The following is an 18,179-nucleotide window of genomic DNA, read 5'->3' as shown; positions in this document are numbered from 1 at the left end:
CCTCCTCGGCCCCTGTGCTTGTGTGAGAAGGGGTTACAGGTGGCTTAGCCTGGGGATGAGAAGTGCTGGGCCTTGGCATAGATCAGCCGTGGAGGAGGCCATTGAAGGATCCCGTGAATCAGACAAGGTCAGGGTGCCAGGTTACAGAGCAACAGCAAGGGCATAGGCCTACGAGCAGGAAGGCAGTGCCTGTGATGCCCTCCCATGCATCAGAAACTTCCACCCACACCCCTCCTGGCGTCAGAAAGTTTTCCCCGCACCCCTGTTGGCTCAGCCCCGCTTGTCCATGACAGTCTCAGGTTGTGCCGAGAGTTGTTTGGCATCGTGGTCGTGGTGTTACAGCAGAAGGGGGAGAGTTGGCCCAGCCAAAGACAGCTCTGCCTTCTCTGGAAAAGGCACAGCTCCCTTAATTTGCATCTGCCCAACACCCAGGTTTATAAAACTGGCAGAACTTACAGATGGAACTCCTCTGGGGACCTCTGGTTTTCCATCTGATGGGGTCTGAGTACCAGTTGGGGTCCAGCTGGGTTCCCCGAGTGTTTCTCTGCCCTTGCTCTAAGGGAGTGGTTTTGGAGAGCTGGGGGTCTGGTGACTTTGGGGTGGGTCACCCCCAGGGAAGTCCCCCCACCCCCGGTGCTTTGACTGAACCAGTTTTCCCCAGGGGCCCTAGTAGCCACTGACTTGAGGGCAGTTTCCTTTGTGTATCTTTGGTCCCTCGGGGTGCAGAAGCATGCCTGTGTGGGCGTCCTGTGAGGGACCACCGATTGAGGCCTCTGAGGTCCCATTCTCACTTCAGATGGCTGAATCACCAAGGTGAGCTAGGTAAGCGGGCCGGGCCTGGCTGGCACCATTTCTTTAGAGAAGGAAGGCCTTTCAGAGGCATGTCTGTCTCCCAGCATGTGATCTTTCTCCAGCCCACTGTGGTTTCCCCCGAGCATTGACCACTGGTGGGGGTGGGGGCAACTTTTCTTCCTGTTGCTCTGCCCTAGAATCCTATTTTTTCCATTGATTCCTTCCTGTGGTCCCCCCAGATGTAGGGCACTCTGGAATGTGAGCTGGGCTGGCGCTGAAGAGCCCCTCTGACAGCCATCCCCTCAGACATTTGGAGAGGCCACCTCTGGTCAAGAGTGGGCCATGGGTGGGCGTGGCAGGTCACCCTGAGGAGAACCAGCGCTGCTGCCAAGTAGTCCCTGGGGACTTGCGAGTCAGAACAGCAAGAACCAGAACCAGAAATGGCGAGAAAATCCCTTTGATGCTCTCAGTTTTTAGTTGAGCAAAGTACAGGTTTTACCCCTAATGTTTTTCAGGTCAATATATAGATGTGGTTATTGTGCATGTTAAATGCCCCCTTTGACAGACTCTTCTGTGTTTGAGGGCTGAGGTCTCACCTACCGTTGGAGCACCTGGTATTTCACTGTCAAGTCCTGGAAACTAGAGTGGCAGGGTTTTTAGCTGAGAAAGGAGATCGAGTTGGACTGGGGTAGGAAGGGAGCTGAGCCATCAGCAAAAGGAGGGGTGACAGTAGTGGGAATGTCCTCGTGGGCAATTAGTCTCCATCCACTCCTCCTGGAAAAAGCAATTCTGATGGACAAAGCTGGGGAGTCCTCTGGTAGGCCTTTTGGGGCCCCCTGTGCTGAAGCCTGCGTTGGTAGTGGTGGCCTTTGCTGGGTCCTAGTGTAGCCCTTGTTGCTTTGTCAGTCCCCAGATACCTGAGAGCTGTGTGGCAGAGTGCTGGAGCAGAGTGCTCCCCACTGTGGCCCTTGAAGCCTCAAAGTGCCAGCCACCTTCCCCTCTGAACGTGCCCTCCTATTTACCATGGGCTTGTGCTGACACGTCCCCTCTCTGCCCATTTGTCACAGCCTTGCCTGACAACAAGACATGGGACACCATGTCTTGTTTCCCAAAAAATGAACTTCCAAAGAGGTCCCTGCTTCTGGTCTTAGGTGGGTCCTCTTCATGTGAGGGTGTCCTGAGGGCTGGCCACAGATGCTCTTGCTTTTCAGGAGGCAAGCAGAGCTCACCCCAAAACCAGAGAAGATGGGTTTGGCCTTACACAGGCCTGCTCTGCTCAGAGGCAGCCTCACCTGACTCCCTCACTGACCTAGGGCTAGCTTGAGAAAACAAGCCCAGGAAAGGAGGGACCCCTGTGCTCAGGATCGTAAGTTGGATCATCCTCTAAAAACATAATACTCTCTATACTTAGAAGAAGAAGAAGCAAAAGCATATGACCATCTCAATAGACACAGAAAAAGTATTCAACAAAATTCAACACCCCTTCATGACAACAACATTCAAAAACCTAAGAATATAACTTCCTCACCCGGATAAATGACATCTCCAAAAGACCCGTAATTAACATTAGACTGAATGATGAACACCCTGATTTTTTTCCTCTAAGATCAAGAGCAAGACAAGGATGTCTGCTCTTGCCATTGCTCAGCATTGTCCTGGAGGGTCCAGCCAGGGCAGTCAGGCAAGAAAATGAAATAAAATTTATCAGGGTTAGAAAGGAAGAAGTAAAACTATTTCTGCAGATGACATGATCTTGTAGATAGAAAATTCTGGGGCACCTGGATGGCTCAGTTAAGCTTCTGCCTTTGGCTCAGGTAATGCTCTCAGGGTCCTGGGATTGAACCCCATATGGGGCTCCCTGCTCAGCAGGGAGCCTGCTTCTCTCTCTCCCTCTGCCCCTCCTCCCTGCTCATTCTCTCTCAAATAAATAATGTTTTTTTTAAAAATCCTAAAGAATCCACTAAAAATACTGTTGTAACTAATAAATGAACTCAGAAAGGGCACAGAATATAAAATTGATGCACAAAAATCAATCATACTTTACATTCACAGATGAACAAAGTAAAGAATAAAATTAATAAAACAATTTCATTTATAATAGCATCAAAAATAAAATATGAACAAGTATAACAAAAAGCCCACACAGTTTATACCTTGAAGACTACAGAATATTGTTAAACAAAAGTAAAGACCTCAATAAATGGAAAGATAACCCTTGTTCATGGACTGGAAGACCTAGGTGGCAGAATACATAGTTTCCTATCAAAATCTCAGCTGGCTTCTTTGCAGAAATTTGACAAGCTGGCACTAAAATTTAAATGGAAACTCAAGGGATCCAGAATAACCTAAACAATGTTGAAAAAGAAGAACAAAATTGGAGGACACACACTTAACAATTTCAAAATGTCCTACAAAGTTATGATAATCAAGATGGTGTGATACTGGCATAAGATAGACCTAGAGATCAATGGGACAGGATTGAGAGAAATCCAGAAATAAACTCTCACATTTAAGATCAATTGATTGTGGACAAAGGCAACAAGACAAGTGAATGGAGGAAGAATCACCTTCAACAAAAAGTTCTTGGACAACTGGATATTCACATGCATTAAGAATGAACTTGGGGGTGTGTGCCTGAGTGGTTCAGTGTGTTAAAGCCTCTGCCTTCGGCTCAGTTCATGGTCTCAGGGTCCTGGGATCGAGCCCAGCATCGGGCTCTCTGCTCAGTGGGTAACCTCCTTCCTCCTCTCTCTCTGCCTGCCTCTCTGCTTACTTGTGATCTCTCTCTCTCTGTGTCAGATAAATAAAATCTTTAAAAAAAAAGAATGAACTTGGGCAACCACCTAACACCGCATATGAAAATCAACTAAGAATGGATCAAAGGCATAAAGACAAGAAATGAAACTATTATAAAACTCTTAGAAAAAGCATAGGCTCAAATCTCTGTGACCTCAGATCAGGCAATGGTTTCTTAGATGTAACACCAAAAAGTACAGTAACAAAAGAACAAATAAATTGGATATCATCAAAATTGAAGACTGCATTCAGAAGATATCCTAAAGAAAAATCGAGAAGACAACTCACAGAATGAGAAAATGCTTTAAAATTACATATCTGATAAGGGACTTGTATTTAGACTACATAAAGAATTCCTGCAACTCATAATAAGACAAGTATCCCAGTTAAAAAATGGGCAAAAAGGGGCACCTGGGTGGCTCAGTGGGTTAAAGCCTCTGCCTTCAGCTCTGGTCATGATCTCAGGGTCCTGGGATTGAGCCTGCTTCCTCCTCTTTCTCTCTGCCTGCCTCTGCCTACTTGTGATCTCTGTCAAATAAAATCTTTAAAATAAAAAAATTAATAAATTTAATCTTTTTTTTTTTAATGGGCAAAAGACTTGAATAGACCTCTCTCCATAGTCAGAAGGCCAGTAAAAAAGCACGTGGAAAGATGCGCTTGGCATCATTAGCCATCAGGGAAATGAAAATTAAAAAGCACAATGAGATAGTACTTCAACTAGGATGGCTATAATTTTAAGAAGACAGATAATGAGTGTTGGAGAAGATGTGAAGAAATGGAAACCTTCGTGCATTGCTGGTGCACATGTGCAATGGTGCAGCCACTTTGGAAAGAAGTGTGGCAGTTCTAAAAAAATGTTCACCACAGAGTGACCGTAGGATCCGCAGTTACCCTATGATACTGACAAACGGATAAATAAAATGTATTCTATACAAGGGACTAAGGAATAAAGTACTGTCATGTGCTACCTAATGGATAAATCTAAAAAAGATTATGGTAAGTGAAAGAAGCCAGACAGAAAAGGCTGCCCACTGTATGATCCCATTTATACAACATGTCAGAACAGATAACTCCGTAGAGACACTAGACTAGTGGTGGTTTTGGGCTTGGGGTGGAGGGGGAACAGAGAGGGGCTGCTAATGAGGATGGGGTTTCTTTTCAGGCTGTTGGAATGTTCTAAAGCTGACTGCTGGTGCTTGCACCATCCTAAAAACCATTGCATGGTACGCTTTAAATGGGTGAATTTTACATGAGTTATATCCTAATTTATATCATTAGGTTGTCTCTTAATATGTTATGTGTCTCTGTCTCTGTCTCTCTCTCACACACACACACACACACACCCTGCATTGCAAGCTTCCTGTTTGCTCCCATTCCAGCTTTGACCTGGAGACTGTCACTCTGTCATCCCCACCAGCCCCACCTCGGTCCCAAGCTGCCCGCCCTCAGTCACCTACTGCTGCTAGCCCTACATGCATATACATAGACACACACACACACACACACACACACGTGCTTTCCCACCCTGCAGCACCCTGCACAGTCCTGTGCTCCTCTAGGGGAGTGTGTCTGGGACTCCAGAACCCTTCCTCGGGACACCTCCAAGCACCCACGGCTGGCAAAGTCTCTGGCTTGGTGTACCAGCTGGGCCTGGGCAGCAGCACCTTGTAAAAAGGCTGTGTGCCTCTCCTTGATTTGGGGTCTAAAACCCAACGAAGCCTCCACCGGTGACCCCTGGAGATGGGGGAGTCAGCCCTTGGCCCTCCCTCTTTCCTGCTCGCTGCCTAAAGATTTGAGTTGGGGAGGGGAGCAGTTTAAAGGAAGGAAAAGGTGCCCCAAAGAACTAGGTGGAGGGTGTAGGGAGAGGAGGTGGGTAGAAGACAGAGCAGGTGCTAGGTGCTGGAAGGGAACCTCTTCAGGACATCCCCAAGAGCCACCCCTTCACCCACTAGTCTTCATAAGCACAGACACTCGGTACTCTTCCAGAGGCTTTATTCGGGAGTCAGGGACTGCTTCCCTTTCCTGGTCCTTGCCTGCCCCCCCCCCCCCCCGCTACCATGTAGAACCCCATTCAGTTGGAGCTTGTCCTTCTGCCCCTCATAATCCCCCTCCCCAGCTACACCAGCGAGTAGGGGGAGGGGGCACTCAGGGAGAACCAGCTACCTGCAGAGGCAGAGTCCCAAGCCTGGTAGGCAGGGATCTCCCCTGAATCCCCACCCATCCAGGGAATGAGATGGGAGGGGCAGAAGGGGTCTGGGCCAGGTGGCCGGCCTTGTGCCCCCACGGTGTGTCTGCAGATGAGGCACAGGCCCTGCAGCCTTGTCCATCCAGAGGGCCTTCAGCCAAGAAGCATCTTCAGTGGAGAGGCAGGGTGGTGGGGAGTCGACGGCAGGACGACAGCTGACCTCTTCAGCCTGGGAAGGCAGGAGGTACTCCTGGGAATAGCCCCAAACTCCAATGGCTTAAGGAAGAAGCCAGGAGACGAGGAGGGGTCAAGGGGTTTCAGGGAAGCACTGAGATCTTCTGTCCCTGGAAGAGCAGAACCACGGCCACAGGACAACTGGAGATTGAGCATAAGTGGCCACAGGAACACTGCCCAGAGTAATCCGCAGCTAGCTGAGGCCTGGACCTCCACAGAGGCAGAGGCACTCCTGGGGCAGTGCCAGGAGTGGACATTACAGAGGCCTCCTGAGGGGACAAGATCACTGGCCTGGAGTCTGGTCAGAAGCTGGGGTTAAAGGGGGACTTCTGGGTCACAGAGCAGGACCTGCCCAGGAAACTGTGGCCTCTTCCTTGGAGAAGGGATGATCCAGAGTGGGCATGAGGCCAGGGTCTCCCCACCAGCCCTTGCCTTTGAGTGGTGACTCCTTCAGAAGATTCCAGCCAGGACCAGGGAAGGCAGCAGCAGCAGTCCCAGAAGGGGGCCCCCGATGTGACCAAGGCCCGAGTTCAGCCCTGAATTGACACTAGGCTCTGCACCTGTGGGGAGAGAGAGGCTTTGTCTCAGCATGGACACAGTTCTGCCTGACCTCCCGCCTTCCCTGCCAGGCGTGCAAGTGGGGGCCCAGCAGCCAGGGAGGAAGCTCTTATTCAGTGGGTACAGCCCACAACACTGATGCTGGAGGCAAGATGATGACCTTCTGGCAACAAGGAGGGAAGGTGGGACAACACTACATGCCTTACCAGGCAAAGATGACTGCAGAGCCAGGGTGCGCCCACCCACAACATTAGCAGTGGCAGAGGCATTGGGGGACTTGAAGGAAGTGTGTCCCATGTGGTCCAGTGTGGCCGGCAGCTCTCTTGTCTTGTTCTGGCCTGGAAAAACTGAGGCCAAGACCTCACTGGAAGGAGGCAACTCGGCCTCAGCCTTGCCCACCTTCTGGGAGTGGGGCAGTGGCTCCCGTGTCCCTGTCAAGAACATCTTGGGGTGCAGAGAACTGTCTGGGCTCTTGGGGGGCACTATTGTCCTGCTGGCCTCTTTGTCTGCCAATTTGAAGATGGGATCATGGGTCGACTTGGGGAAGGTAGCTGGCCCCTCATCCAGGGAGAACAGGCTGTGAGTTGCCAAGAAGGAAGGGACCTCAGTCGTTAAGGAAGGTGGAGCCTCTGTTGCCATGGAGAGGGAATCTTCCGTTGCTAAGGAAGATGGTGCCGCGGTTTCTGCAGCAGGTAGAGCCTTGGTTGCCAGGGGGCCTGAGACCTCTGTTACCAAGGAGGATGGAGTTTCCGTTGCCAGGAAAGAAGGGACACTGCTTTTCCTAGAGCCTGAAGCTTGGGTTGCCTGGGAAGCTGGGGCCTCGGTTACCGGGTGAGGCAAATCCTGAGCCTCTTCTGGGTCTGTGATGGGTTCTGACAAGAAACAAGGCCCTGCCTTAGTGCTACAGCGGACTCCACCTCCCTCACCCCACCACAGTCAAGGTGAGGCGACCAAATGTCCTACGATGACAAGCAAACACACATCCCCTCCAGCGACTATATCCTTCATTGGTAATATTATTTTATTACAAGGTTGTTATTTTATTGTAGCACTAAAACAATGTCTCCTTTATCCACCTCTTTGTCCAAATCTTGCTCTCGGCACTCACACAACTACTTTTTCAGGGGAATCTCCAGCTAGATGCTTGTGCCTATCAAGTCCACCGCTTCCCTTGCTTGTCCCCTTCAAGGACACTTGGCCACGCCCACTACCAGCCCCCACCCCACCCCGGGGGAGCCCTATCCTCCGGCCACGCCCACCTCGCCCGCAGCTTGAGGGCCTCCGTCCTCTACCCTCAGCTCCAAGGATTGAAATCCGACCACTTTAAATGACTGGGCGCCAAAGTGACTGCGCAAGGAAGGCGAAGTGGGCTTGGGAACTCGGAGAGAGTGGGCCCGCAAAGGGTCCCCGAGGGACAAGTCTCACCAGCCCTCTCCTTACCCCCCTTCTCCCTTTCCCGCCCCAGCCGGTGCACCGGCTACGGGAGTCCTTGGAGGCTCTAATTCCCTCGCAGCCCCTTCCTACTCCTCCCCACCCTACCCCCCAACTCACCACAGAGGGAGTTCTCGCAGCGGTAGCCGGAGGGACATAGAGAGCACGGAGTCCCTTCCTGGTAGGGTCTCTTTCCCTTCACGTTCCCCCTGCGGGAAGCGAGGACGATGCTGGGAGCGGGGCAGTTCCTACAGACCCCTGTCCCGATCCCTCAAACACATACCTAGGTCGGAAGTACCCCTGGGTCTTGCTCCCAACTAGCTTGCCCGGCCGATGAGAGCAGACTCCCATGGGTTCCCTCACAGCCTCCCCAAGAATATGGGGTTCAGGCCCCAGATTAGCCCCCTCCCATATTGTTAGACTGCCCAGCTCAACCCTCCCCTTGGCTCTGCCCATCCTCTACCCGCAGGGCTCCCTGGGCACTCACGGGGGCTCATAGTTGCAAACCAGCAATTGGATATTGATCTCCTCAACACCCTGGAGCTTCTCACAGAAGTGGGAGCCACAGCCAATCCTCTCCGTCTTGGCCCAGACCAGCTGAAGAAGAGCAAACCCAACAGTTTAGCCTGGGTGGGACACCAGTCTTGTATGGGTGGGGAGGGGAGGATCCCTACAACCTGTCAAATCCAAGTCTCTGAGGACACACAGCTCCAGGCACAACTGTAAACAGGCAGTTTGGGAAGAATTTGTCCTGAACCATACACACTATTTCACCAGGCTTTTCTCTGAAAAAAATTCCCTTAGTATATACCCTCATGAATTCCTCCTGCGAATTTTTTTTTTTTACAACTTCCTGTGCATTTTAAACAAGGGGTATATCCAAAGGAATGAATCTCAAACATGAGAATCTTAGATATCAGCAACAAACAAAATCCAAGGAAGAGAACAGAAGGAACCATTTTGAACATAGAACTTCCTCCCGCTTCACAAGTGAGCAGTGGTCTGCTCTGCTGTTTCTAAGTCTGGGTCTCCTACCTGCTAGAATGAATTCTGTCTTAAGTATTAAATTTAAAAATCAAAACAGCTTTTGTGCACCACCATGGACTGATACCAGCAGACTCTCCTTGCTATTTCTAGCCAGGTCTGTTCAGGAGTCACTAAAACAGAGGCAAGTTTTTGTTGTGAGATCTGGCTCCAGCTACTAATTCTGCATACATCCCCCAGACTGTTTTTTTGTTTGTTTGTTTGTTTGTTTGTTTGTTTTTCCTGCTTAAGTTAGCTGAGGATACACCACTGTTGAGCATGCCAGGCGCTGACAGCAGTCTTTGCAGGAGGGTGTCTGTGTGTGTGTGTGTGTGTGTGTTTTGGAGGTGGCCGGGGGTGTGAGAGGTGGGAGGGTATGGAGGGGAGGGGAGAGGGAGGGGCTGCTGGGCCCTCACAACTTCTTCATCTGGATGGATGATGTCAAGATTTCCTTCCCCAAAGATTAGCGCTAAAAATACCACTCAAAAGAAGCACTGGAAAGTGGAATTGGTGGATATGGGTGGGAAGAAGGTCGATCTTCCTTTTTCTTTTTTTAAAAAATTGTTCTGTTATTGTTTGAACAATAAGCATTGGGTGGAGAAGAACAAGAATTCAATAACACTACTGTTAATTCCCCTACACGTATACACACCCCTACAGCACCCGCACCCAGCATCTCTTATCTGGAAACTCCAACTTTCAAAGTGCAGTGAGAACCCTGACATAAGCAAGAAGTGACTTCGAGGGGCAGAGAATGATCTCGAAGGCTCCCTGAAACCTTCACTGGGTGACGATTTGCTCTTATTTTACACATGGCTTTTAAAAGCAGAAGAAAATTTAAACACACAATTGTTTATTTGCTTTATCGGACCCTGGCAGGTTAGAAACAGACACCATGAGAAATGACGGAAGAGGGACAGTGAGAGAAGCCAGAAGTCGAGGGCAATTACCGCGGAGCAAACAGCCCTGCTTGAGGCCGGAGGACAGGACCGCTTAGAGGTCAGTCAGTATTCCTAGCACAATAATCATCCACGACACTGGCTCTGCGACACCTAACTCAGGTTCCTTCAGTAAGAGGAGGCCGAGAGGGGCCATCTAGATTTTCAAGCGATTGTGCTTCTTCAAGAGTCAGCGTCGTCAGAGGCGTGGACAACACAGGAGCTCCTGTCGAAACTTCTACGAAGGATCTCGGGGCCTTAGAGCGGGGACTGCCTGATCTTGGAGCTGGGAAAGGGAGAGGCAGCCCCTGCCCCACCCGCCCACGGCTAGTGCGGCCCCACCCACGGCTCGTGATGCCCCGCCCACTCGTTGTGTAGCCCCGCCCACCCTGCGGGCACGCACCTGCGTGTAGTGGCCGCACATCTGGCCCTGGTCGCAGGTGGCCGCGCTGAGGTTGTAGTGCTCGCGCTCGTGATGCCACTCCTCCATGGCCAGGGGCACGTCCATGCCCTCTTCCGTGATGGCGAACAGGTTCTCCCCGCGCCGCCCGCGCTCCTTGTTGTGGCCCCACACGCACTGTTGCGCGTAGGCCTTGGCGAAGGCGGCCAGCTCCTCGTCCCACCTCTGCGGGACAGGACGGAGAGGTGAGCAACACCTGGCCTCGGGCTCCGTGGAGACGGTGGAGGTGGGTGGGAGAGGGAGGTGGGGATGCCCCCCAACTCTGGGGATTAAAGAAGCTTGAAGGTGTCCTGCGGGCCTTTGGAGGCCGGAGACCCTCCCTTCCTGCTGGGTAACTCTTGGCCATGATCAGGAACAGGCCTATGCTCCTGGTGGGCTTCTGCGGGGGAGCTAGGAGGGTTCCACCCTAGGCCATGGAGTTGGCTAAACTTGGGACCATTTACCAGCTGTGTGATTTTAGACAGATTGCCTACCCTTTCTGAACTTTCATGGGGCTTTGTGAAGAATAAATCAGATGATGTTTGTGACAGTGTTATCATTAATTAATATTAATATCCCTCTATATGAAAGGAGGGCAGCTGTGCCCTGCCTACCTCCCAGAGCCACCTGACTGCTCTGAAGACCACAGAATTTCCAATGAGATGTTCAAGGGCTGCATTATTTATCCTGCTATCCTCCACCCCCTTACCCACACACACCATAAATATGACTTGGGGGTGGCCAGCATTCCCCACTCAGGTCCCACTCTTCCTTTGGGGGTGGCCAGCATTCCCCACTCAGGTCCCACTCTTCCTTTGGGGGTGGCCAGCATTCCCCACTCAGGTCCCAGCCTTCCTTTGGGGTCACCTAGCCTCCATGGCTTTACCATTTCCAGGCTTCCCTCCCAGGTGGTCTCAACTTTTGTCAGCTGAAAAACCCTTTCCCCCAAAAGATTGTGTCTCTGCATGACCCACCGAGAGGCCTATTTTCAGAGCCGTGGTGTCTCAAGGAGCTGTCAGTTCCCAAAGGCAGTGTTCTCCAGGGGGGACCTCAGGTGAGGCAGCAGGAGGGAGCATGTTAGGTTAAGGGACCTCTGAGGTTCTGTGTGTCCCTGGCTGGGAGGACAGCCCCAGTGTGGGTGGGAAGAAGGATTAACAAAGGTTTGACGAGAAAGGCCTGGATCCCATTAAGCTCTGTCCTTGGCCTCTCCAAGAGAAATGGATGGCCTGGCAACAACTCTTGCTCCACCCTCTGGCGGCCCAGCCAGCTGTGGGAGCCAGACAGCCTCCAGAGCGCCAGGAGCTTGGGTGACCGTGAGAGGGGGGGATAGTGTGGCTCCTCACCCACACACGGTTCTCGGGAACAGCTGCCTGGGAGTGCGGATGGGAACATAGGGCTGGGACCACCCCACTTTGTGACAGCAGTGAATCTCTTTCCCTCCCTGGGTGTTTTGTCGCTGTTCCCTGAAGTTCTCTTAGACTCTGGTAGTAAGCGGGTTTGGGGAGTGGGAATGCAGCAGGCTGTGGGGGACTAGGATCGGGGAATCCGGGATGACCTGCAGCGCTCCAGACTGAACCGTGAGCTCCTTTGGGGTAACACGGTGATGTGGTCCCAGTGTCTGGCATAGTGCTGGCACATAGCAGGTGCTCAGTAGACATTAGTCTGCTATTGATGACTGAGACAGACTCTGCTTTAAGCAGTCTCCCTACAGAGCCTGGCTGGGATTCCTATTCCGACTGGATGCGTGGAGTCCCATTAGTAGAGTCATTCCTTTGGGTCTCAAGGCTTCTCAGTCTTCCAGAAACCACAGGGATTTTTGAGAGTCACGGCACCCACCCACACTGGCCACATGGTCACTGTCTGAAAACAAGTCCATTCATTCACTCACTCATTCAGCAGTCCGGGGCAATATGCTAGCCTGGAACTAAGAGAAAGGACCGAGATGCCCAAGTTCACATTGCCATAAACTGCTGATTGGGTCATGATGTGGTCAATGACAGATTTGCAATGGGTGGTGTAGAGGCACCGAGGAGGCCATTTAGCCCAACCTGAGGGCGGAGAAGGAGGCACTAAGCTAATGTAATGGCGGCATTAGTCAGGTGGAGGGAACAGAAGGCACAGCATGAACAAAGGGAGGACAGAAGGGAGAGACAATGTTTTGACTGGGGAAGGACAAGCTGTTGAGGTTATGGAGGGAGAAACTGAGCAGGAGAGGAGGCTGGAGGCGTCAGCAGGGGCCAAACACATAGAGAGAGTCTTCTTAGAAGCTGGAGCTTTATCCTGAGGCTGTCAGGAGCCAGTGGGAGCCACTGAAGAGTGTTGAGCAAGGTCAAGCCTGGGTATTGGATTGTTCATTTTGGGCAGCGGAGGCCAGAGGCTGAGGAAGCAGGTAGAGGCTCTTCTAGGAGTCCTTGGGAGAAGTAATAAAAGTTTTATCTAAGGTCAAGGATGGGGGAGTAGGATTCAAGGAAAATGGAACCTTCTGGAAGGTAAAGGTGGTGACGATTAGATGTGATAGCTAAGGGAGAGAAAAGAGTTCATGATAACTGCCACCAGCCTTACCCTGGATCCATTCCCTCTTTTGGTAATCAAATACTGTGTAATACTTACTGGATGCCACACACTGTTCTAAATGCTTTCTACATATTCACTCATTTAACCCTCACAACCATCCTACAAGGGACTTACTATGTTGTCATCATCTTCAATTTACAGATGAGGAAGCTGAGGCAAAGAGAGGTTAAGTAACTTAACAAAGGTCATGCAGCTAGTAAATGGTAGAATCAAGATTTGAACGAAGCCACCTGGCCCCACAGTTTCTGTATTTACTACTGCTGAGGTTGAGGCTGAGGCTTGTTCCAGTCTGTCCCCTCCTCCCATCACTTCCCACTGGACTGCAGCATAACCCCTGAGTATCCAAACTGCTTCCCAGAATGTCACCTCACCACCAGGGTCTAGCTCTGTCCCCAAAGCAGCTCCTGGGTGGGTAACCCCCAACCTCAGCCAACAAGACTGAAGGGCATCGGAGACCTACAAATGGGGAAACTGAGGCTCAGTACTGTGTTCCAGGCCTCACTCAGGGAGCTGTTGGCAGAGCTGGTACCAGCATCCAGTGCTCCGGGTCTGTTGTCCGCAGTTCCTGGTTGCCAGGCAACAGGGCTTGAATGGTGGTGCTGAGTGCATTTCTAGAGGCGTTCCTTGACTCTCAGCCTAGGGAATGCCAGTCACAAGTGCTAGATCAGGAAATGGAAGCCTTCAAAGGTAAAAGGAGCCACCCGGAGTCACTTGGCCAGATTGAGCAGAGCTGCTGGAACTCCAATCCTGGACCCTCAGGTGCGCTGCTATATTCCTCTAGGTGTGACCTTGCTCTGGGACACTAGCTATGGGGTGCCTGGACCTTGTTCCTGAGCCTCCCAGGGCACCCAAGGGTCACCAGAGAAGATGGGCTAGCTCAGCCCTCCGGGAGAGCAGGAAGGAGGTGAATTTCTGATTCTCTCTTTTTTTTTCAAAGATTCCTTTTTTTTTTTTTTTTAAGATTTTATTTATTTATTTGACAGAGATCACAAGTAGACAGAGAGGCAGGCAGAGGGTGATGGAGAAGCAGGCTTCCCGCTGAGCAGAGAGCTTGATGTGGGACTCGATCCCAGGACTCTAGGATCATGACCTGAGCCGAAGGCGGAAGCTCAATGACTGAGCCACCCAGGCACCCCTCAAAGATTCTATTTATTTGAGAGAGCAAGAGAGACTGGGAGAGAGACAGAGGGAGCTAGAGCGTATGAGCAGCGTGAGGGGCAGAGGGAGAGGGAGAAGCAGGCTCCCCGCTGAGCAGGGAGCCTGATGTGGGGCTGGATCCTAGGACCCTGGGATCATGACCTGAGCCAAAGGCAGTCACTTAACCAACTGAGCTATTCAGGCAGCCTTTCTCTCTTTTCATCTTGAGCCTAAACATCCCATCCTAACCCTACTGTCAAATAACCCTCCCTCTGAACAGAGGTAACCACCACCCCAAATCTGGCTTCCATCACCTGTAAGCATGGCTCTGTATCTTTACTACATTTGCATGTGTCCTCACAAGTGTGCAGTAGTAGTTTTTACCCGTTTTTAAACCTTATATAAATGTACCCTCCTATACATATATTTCTTGAGATTTCATCCCCAGACCCCATCAGTGTTCTATCTGGAGATTCAGTCCTTGTTGCCATATGCCAGATTCAGTCCATCTAGCTCTAATGGTGACCCATTTTACAGATGCAGAACTGACGGTCCTTACTAGGTTAAGGGACCCACCCCAAATCGCAGGTCTTGTCATATGACCGAGACAGAATGGCAGCTGTGGGATGCTGAGCCCTCTCTGCTTCTGATTCCTGTTCTCTCCCACCTCCTTATACATCCCTCCTACCCTATGCCAGGACCCCTCCTACTCCCTCCCCTTGTTTCCTCTCCTCATTGCCTTGGAAGGCCTCTGAAAGACCATCTTTACCAAGGTGTTAGGAATTTCCTATGTCCCCCCTATGAGGTGCATCAGCATTTTAGGAGTGCTGGGGAAGGGGCCATTGAGTGGGAAGCTGGGGACTCCCAGGCCTGGCTCTACCAGCTGTGTGACTTGGAGGGAGCAGTAAGTCCCTCGGAGCCTCAGTTTCCTGATCTGTAGAATGGGGCTACTTCTGGGAACCTGTGAATTACATAATGTCTCTGACACTGATCAGAGAGGTGAGTCTTAGAGATAGCTTCAGCTTGAGGGTAGGAGGAATTGGGGGACCCAGCCCAGCACCCCATCAGTTCCGGCAGGTGAGTGGCCCCTGGCCACCACACTCACCATATGCAGCATGTCCGCAGCAGGTGGGGACACCTGGGCCCGGTAGAGGTTGTGCAGCTCCACCAATGCACGTTTCTCATCATCACTGAGGGCGCCGTTGGGACTCACAGTGGCGGCCAGCAGCAGCAGCAGCAGTGGACTGCAGGAGATGTGCATGGTGGCCAGTCCTCCCAGCCTCTCCCGGCCAGGGGTCTGGCAGCTGGATTTAAAGTCCTTCCCACACAAGCACCACCCTGGCTGGAGACGGCGGGGAGGGGCCGTCTGCAGGCCTGGCCCGGCTCACACAGCGTCTCCAGGAGGGCTGGGTGCTTGGGTCCTGACCAGAGCTGAGTCCACTCCCAGCATTTATCTCCCCTCAGAGTCCTTGGCAAAAGCCTCCTTTCTCTTGGTAACAGGGGCTCAGGCCCAGTGCTGTGTGCGTTCCCCTGTCCCTCCTGAGTTGTGGACAGGTCCTCAAGGGCAAAATAGAGTAACCCAGGTCGCACCCACTAGATGCTGTGGACAAGTATGAGGACAAAAACCACGTGGACCCTACCCCTGAGGACTGAGCAGGTTGAAGGAGCTGGAGTTGGCTTATGGAAGGATGGGGGAAGACAGGATGTATTTGCTAAAAAAGGCCAACCAAAACCTGAATCCTGGTTCTGCTCCTTTGCTGACTGGGGCTTTTGCCAGTTTTCTTAATCAGATCAGTGGAGTAATAGTACCTGCCTCACGGGGTGGAACGAGGATTAAGTGAGGTCAAATGCATGTAAGGTGCCCAGGACGGTACTTGCCACTCAGAAACAGTAGACAACAACTACCCACAGGGCATGGCCTTGGCCAGCAGCCAGTCCCAGGGGAGGAAGGACTCCTGCCCACAGGAGAAGAGACCGCAGTGTTTCCCACTCTAGCTGTATCCTGGAATAGGGCTTTTCGCAATGGATAAAATGTTAGCTTCTGCATACCCTTTGTGAATGCATTGGCTTGAGGTGCTCTTTTGGAAATGGGACACTGGGATCTTTCCTGCTCTGAATATCTAGTAAATAGAATGTATGTGTTATAGAAATCAAGAGAGAACAGAAAAGCAGAGGGATGAGTGAGCTGATGCGGCAGGAGTTCTGAGGCGAGTGTATTAGAAGGGAAGTAGGCCCAGGGGCAAATTATCAAATTATATATCTGATAAGGGATTAATATATACAAAGGACTCCTACAATTCAAGAATAAAACAACCAAACAATCTAATTTAAAAATGGACAAAGGAGGGGGGGGCGCCACGGTGGCTCAGTGGGTTGAGCCTCTGCCTTAGGCTCAGGTCACGATCTCAGGGTCCTGGGATCGAGCCCCGCATGGGGGGTGGTTCTCTGCTCAGTGGGGAGCCTGCTTTCCCCTCTCTCTCTGTCTGCCTCTCTGCCTACTTGTGATCTCTGTCAAATAAATAAATAAAATATTTTTTTAAAAAATGGACAAAGGACTTGGAACAGACATTTCTCCAAAGAAGATATACAAGTGAGCAAAAAGGATGTGAAAAGTCACCAGTCATTAGGGAAATGCAAATCAAAACCACAATAAGATATCACTTCCTACCCATTAGGATGGCTATTATAACAACAGCGCTCCCCCCAAAATAGCAAGTGTTGGCAAATATACAGTGAAATTGACACACTTGTGCATTGCTGCTGAAAATGTAAAATGGTGCAACCACTCTGGAAGATAGTAAGGTGGTTACTGAGAAAAACTAAACAGAATGACATTACGATCCAACAAGTCCACTTCTGGATATATATCCAAAAGAAGTTAAAGCAGAGATTCGAACAGAGAGTGACACACCAATGTTTATAGCAGCACTATTTGCAATATCTAAAAGGCGGAAAGGACCCAAATGGCCACCAATGAATATTGCATAAACAAAATGTGATCCTTGTATACAATGAAATATTATTCAGCCTTAAGAAAGGAAGGGAATCCTGTCACAGGCTACAACATGGATGAACTCTGAAGACATTCTGCTAAGTGAAATAAGCCAGACACAAAAAAGACCAATATTGTATTATTCCACTTATATGAGGGACACAGAGGAGTCAGATTCATAGAGACAGAAAGTAGAATGGTAGTTTCCAGGGGCTAGAGGAGAGGGAGATGAAGAGTCATTTTTTAATGGGTACAGTTTCAGTTTGGGAAGATGAAAAAGTTCTGGAACCAGATGTGGTGATGCTTCACAACAATGTGAAGGTAATTAATGCCACTGAAATCTATGCATAAAAAATGGGTAAGATAGTAAATTTTATGGTGCGCATTTTTTCCCACAGACAAACCTTGGGAATTCTTTTTTTTTTTTTTAAGATTGTATTTATTTGAGAGAGAATGCTCGTAGGCAGGGGTGGGGGCAGAGGGAGAGGGTGAAACAGGCTCCCTATTGATCAGGAAGCTTGATGCAGGGCTCGATCCCAAGACCCCGGGATCATGACCTGAGCCAAAGGCAGATGCTTAACGGACTGAGCCATCTAGGCTCCCCAAAACTTGGGAATTCTTAAATTGGTCTGGAGTGGGATGGATATTGAGTAGTGGTGGTAGTGATGGTGGGAGTAGTCTTGGGAGAAATAAGGTAAAATGATGTCTGGAGGGAGCTTTCATCACCCAGGCCACACAGCCCCCAGCTTAAGTGCATAATCAGAAATTATAAAACACGTGAGGGGCTGAATTGCTGTGAGCAGCAGCTTACAACACAAGTGGGAGGATTTGTGTCTCCCAGCTTTGAGAAAATAGAACAATCTGGAAGACTTTCAAATAATTATATTAATGATAATGAAGGAAATAAATAGGCAGCTGGAAAAGGAAGCAGGGAGATTTAGGAGGTAGAGTGGAGCTTGGTAGGGAGAGAATTTGAAGAGTTCAGGAAAATGGGTTAGTCTGCGGCAAAGAGGAGACCCTTCGGGGTAAAGTCGGAGCAGAGGAGAGAAGGGTAGGAGCGACCAGATCCCAGCCCGGCCC

General features: G+C 50.6%; 1 protein-coding gene across 5 annotated transcripts; it reads right to left on the bottom strand.

The window, feature by feature from the left end:
- Nucleotides 1–5,563: 5,563 nt before the first annotated feature.
- On the bottom strand, nt 5,564–15,415 carry PI16 (peptidase inhibitor 16). 5 transcript variants are annotated; one of them, XM_045071107.1, is made up of 7 exons: nt 15,213–15,412; nt 10,361–10,582; nt 8,484–8,593; nt 8,117–8,205; nt 6,772–7,437; nt 6,440–6,567; nt 5,564–6,117 (listed from the first exon to the last, which is right to left on the bottom strand). In XM_045071107.1, exons 1-6 carry the CDS (start codon nt 15,366–15,368, stop codon nt 6,458–6,460), a joined length of 1,353 nt encoding a protein of 450 aa, XP_044927042.1. In that variant the 5' UTR covers nt 15,369–15,412; the 3' UTR covers nt 5,564–6,117; nt 6,440–6,457. The 5 variants fall into 5 exon arrangements, with proteins under 5 accessions (XP_044927042.1, XP_044927044.1, XP_044927043.1 ...); XM_045071109.1 differs by having other exon boundaries at nt 5,564–6,023; XM_045071108.1 differs by having other exon boundaries at nt 5,564–6,002.
- Nucleotides 15,416–18,179: the final 2,764 nt, after the last annotated feature.

Source organism: Mustela putorius, unplaced genomic scaffold (genome assembly GCF_011764305.1).
Source record: "Mustela putorius furo isolate JIRA1106 unplaced genomic scaffold, ASM1176430v1.1 tig00003983_pilon_pilon_pilon, whole genome shotgun sequence".
Taxonomy (NCBI): Eukaryota; Metazoa; Chordata; class Mammalia; order Carnivora; family Mustelidae; genus Mustela; species Mustela putorius.
Note: the sequence above shows the minus strand (reverse complement) of the source record. Positions and strands in the feature narration are given on the sequence as shown.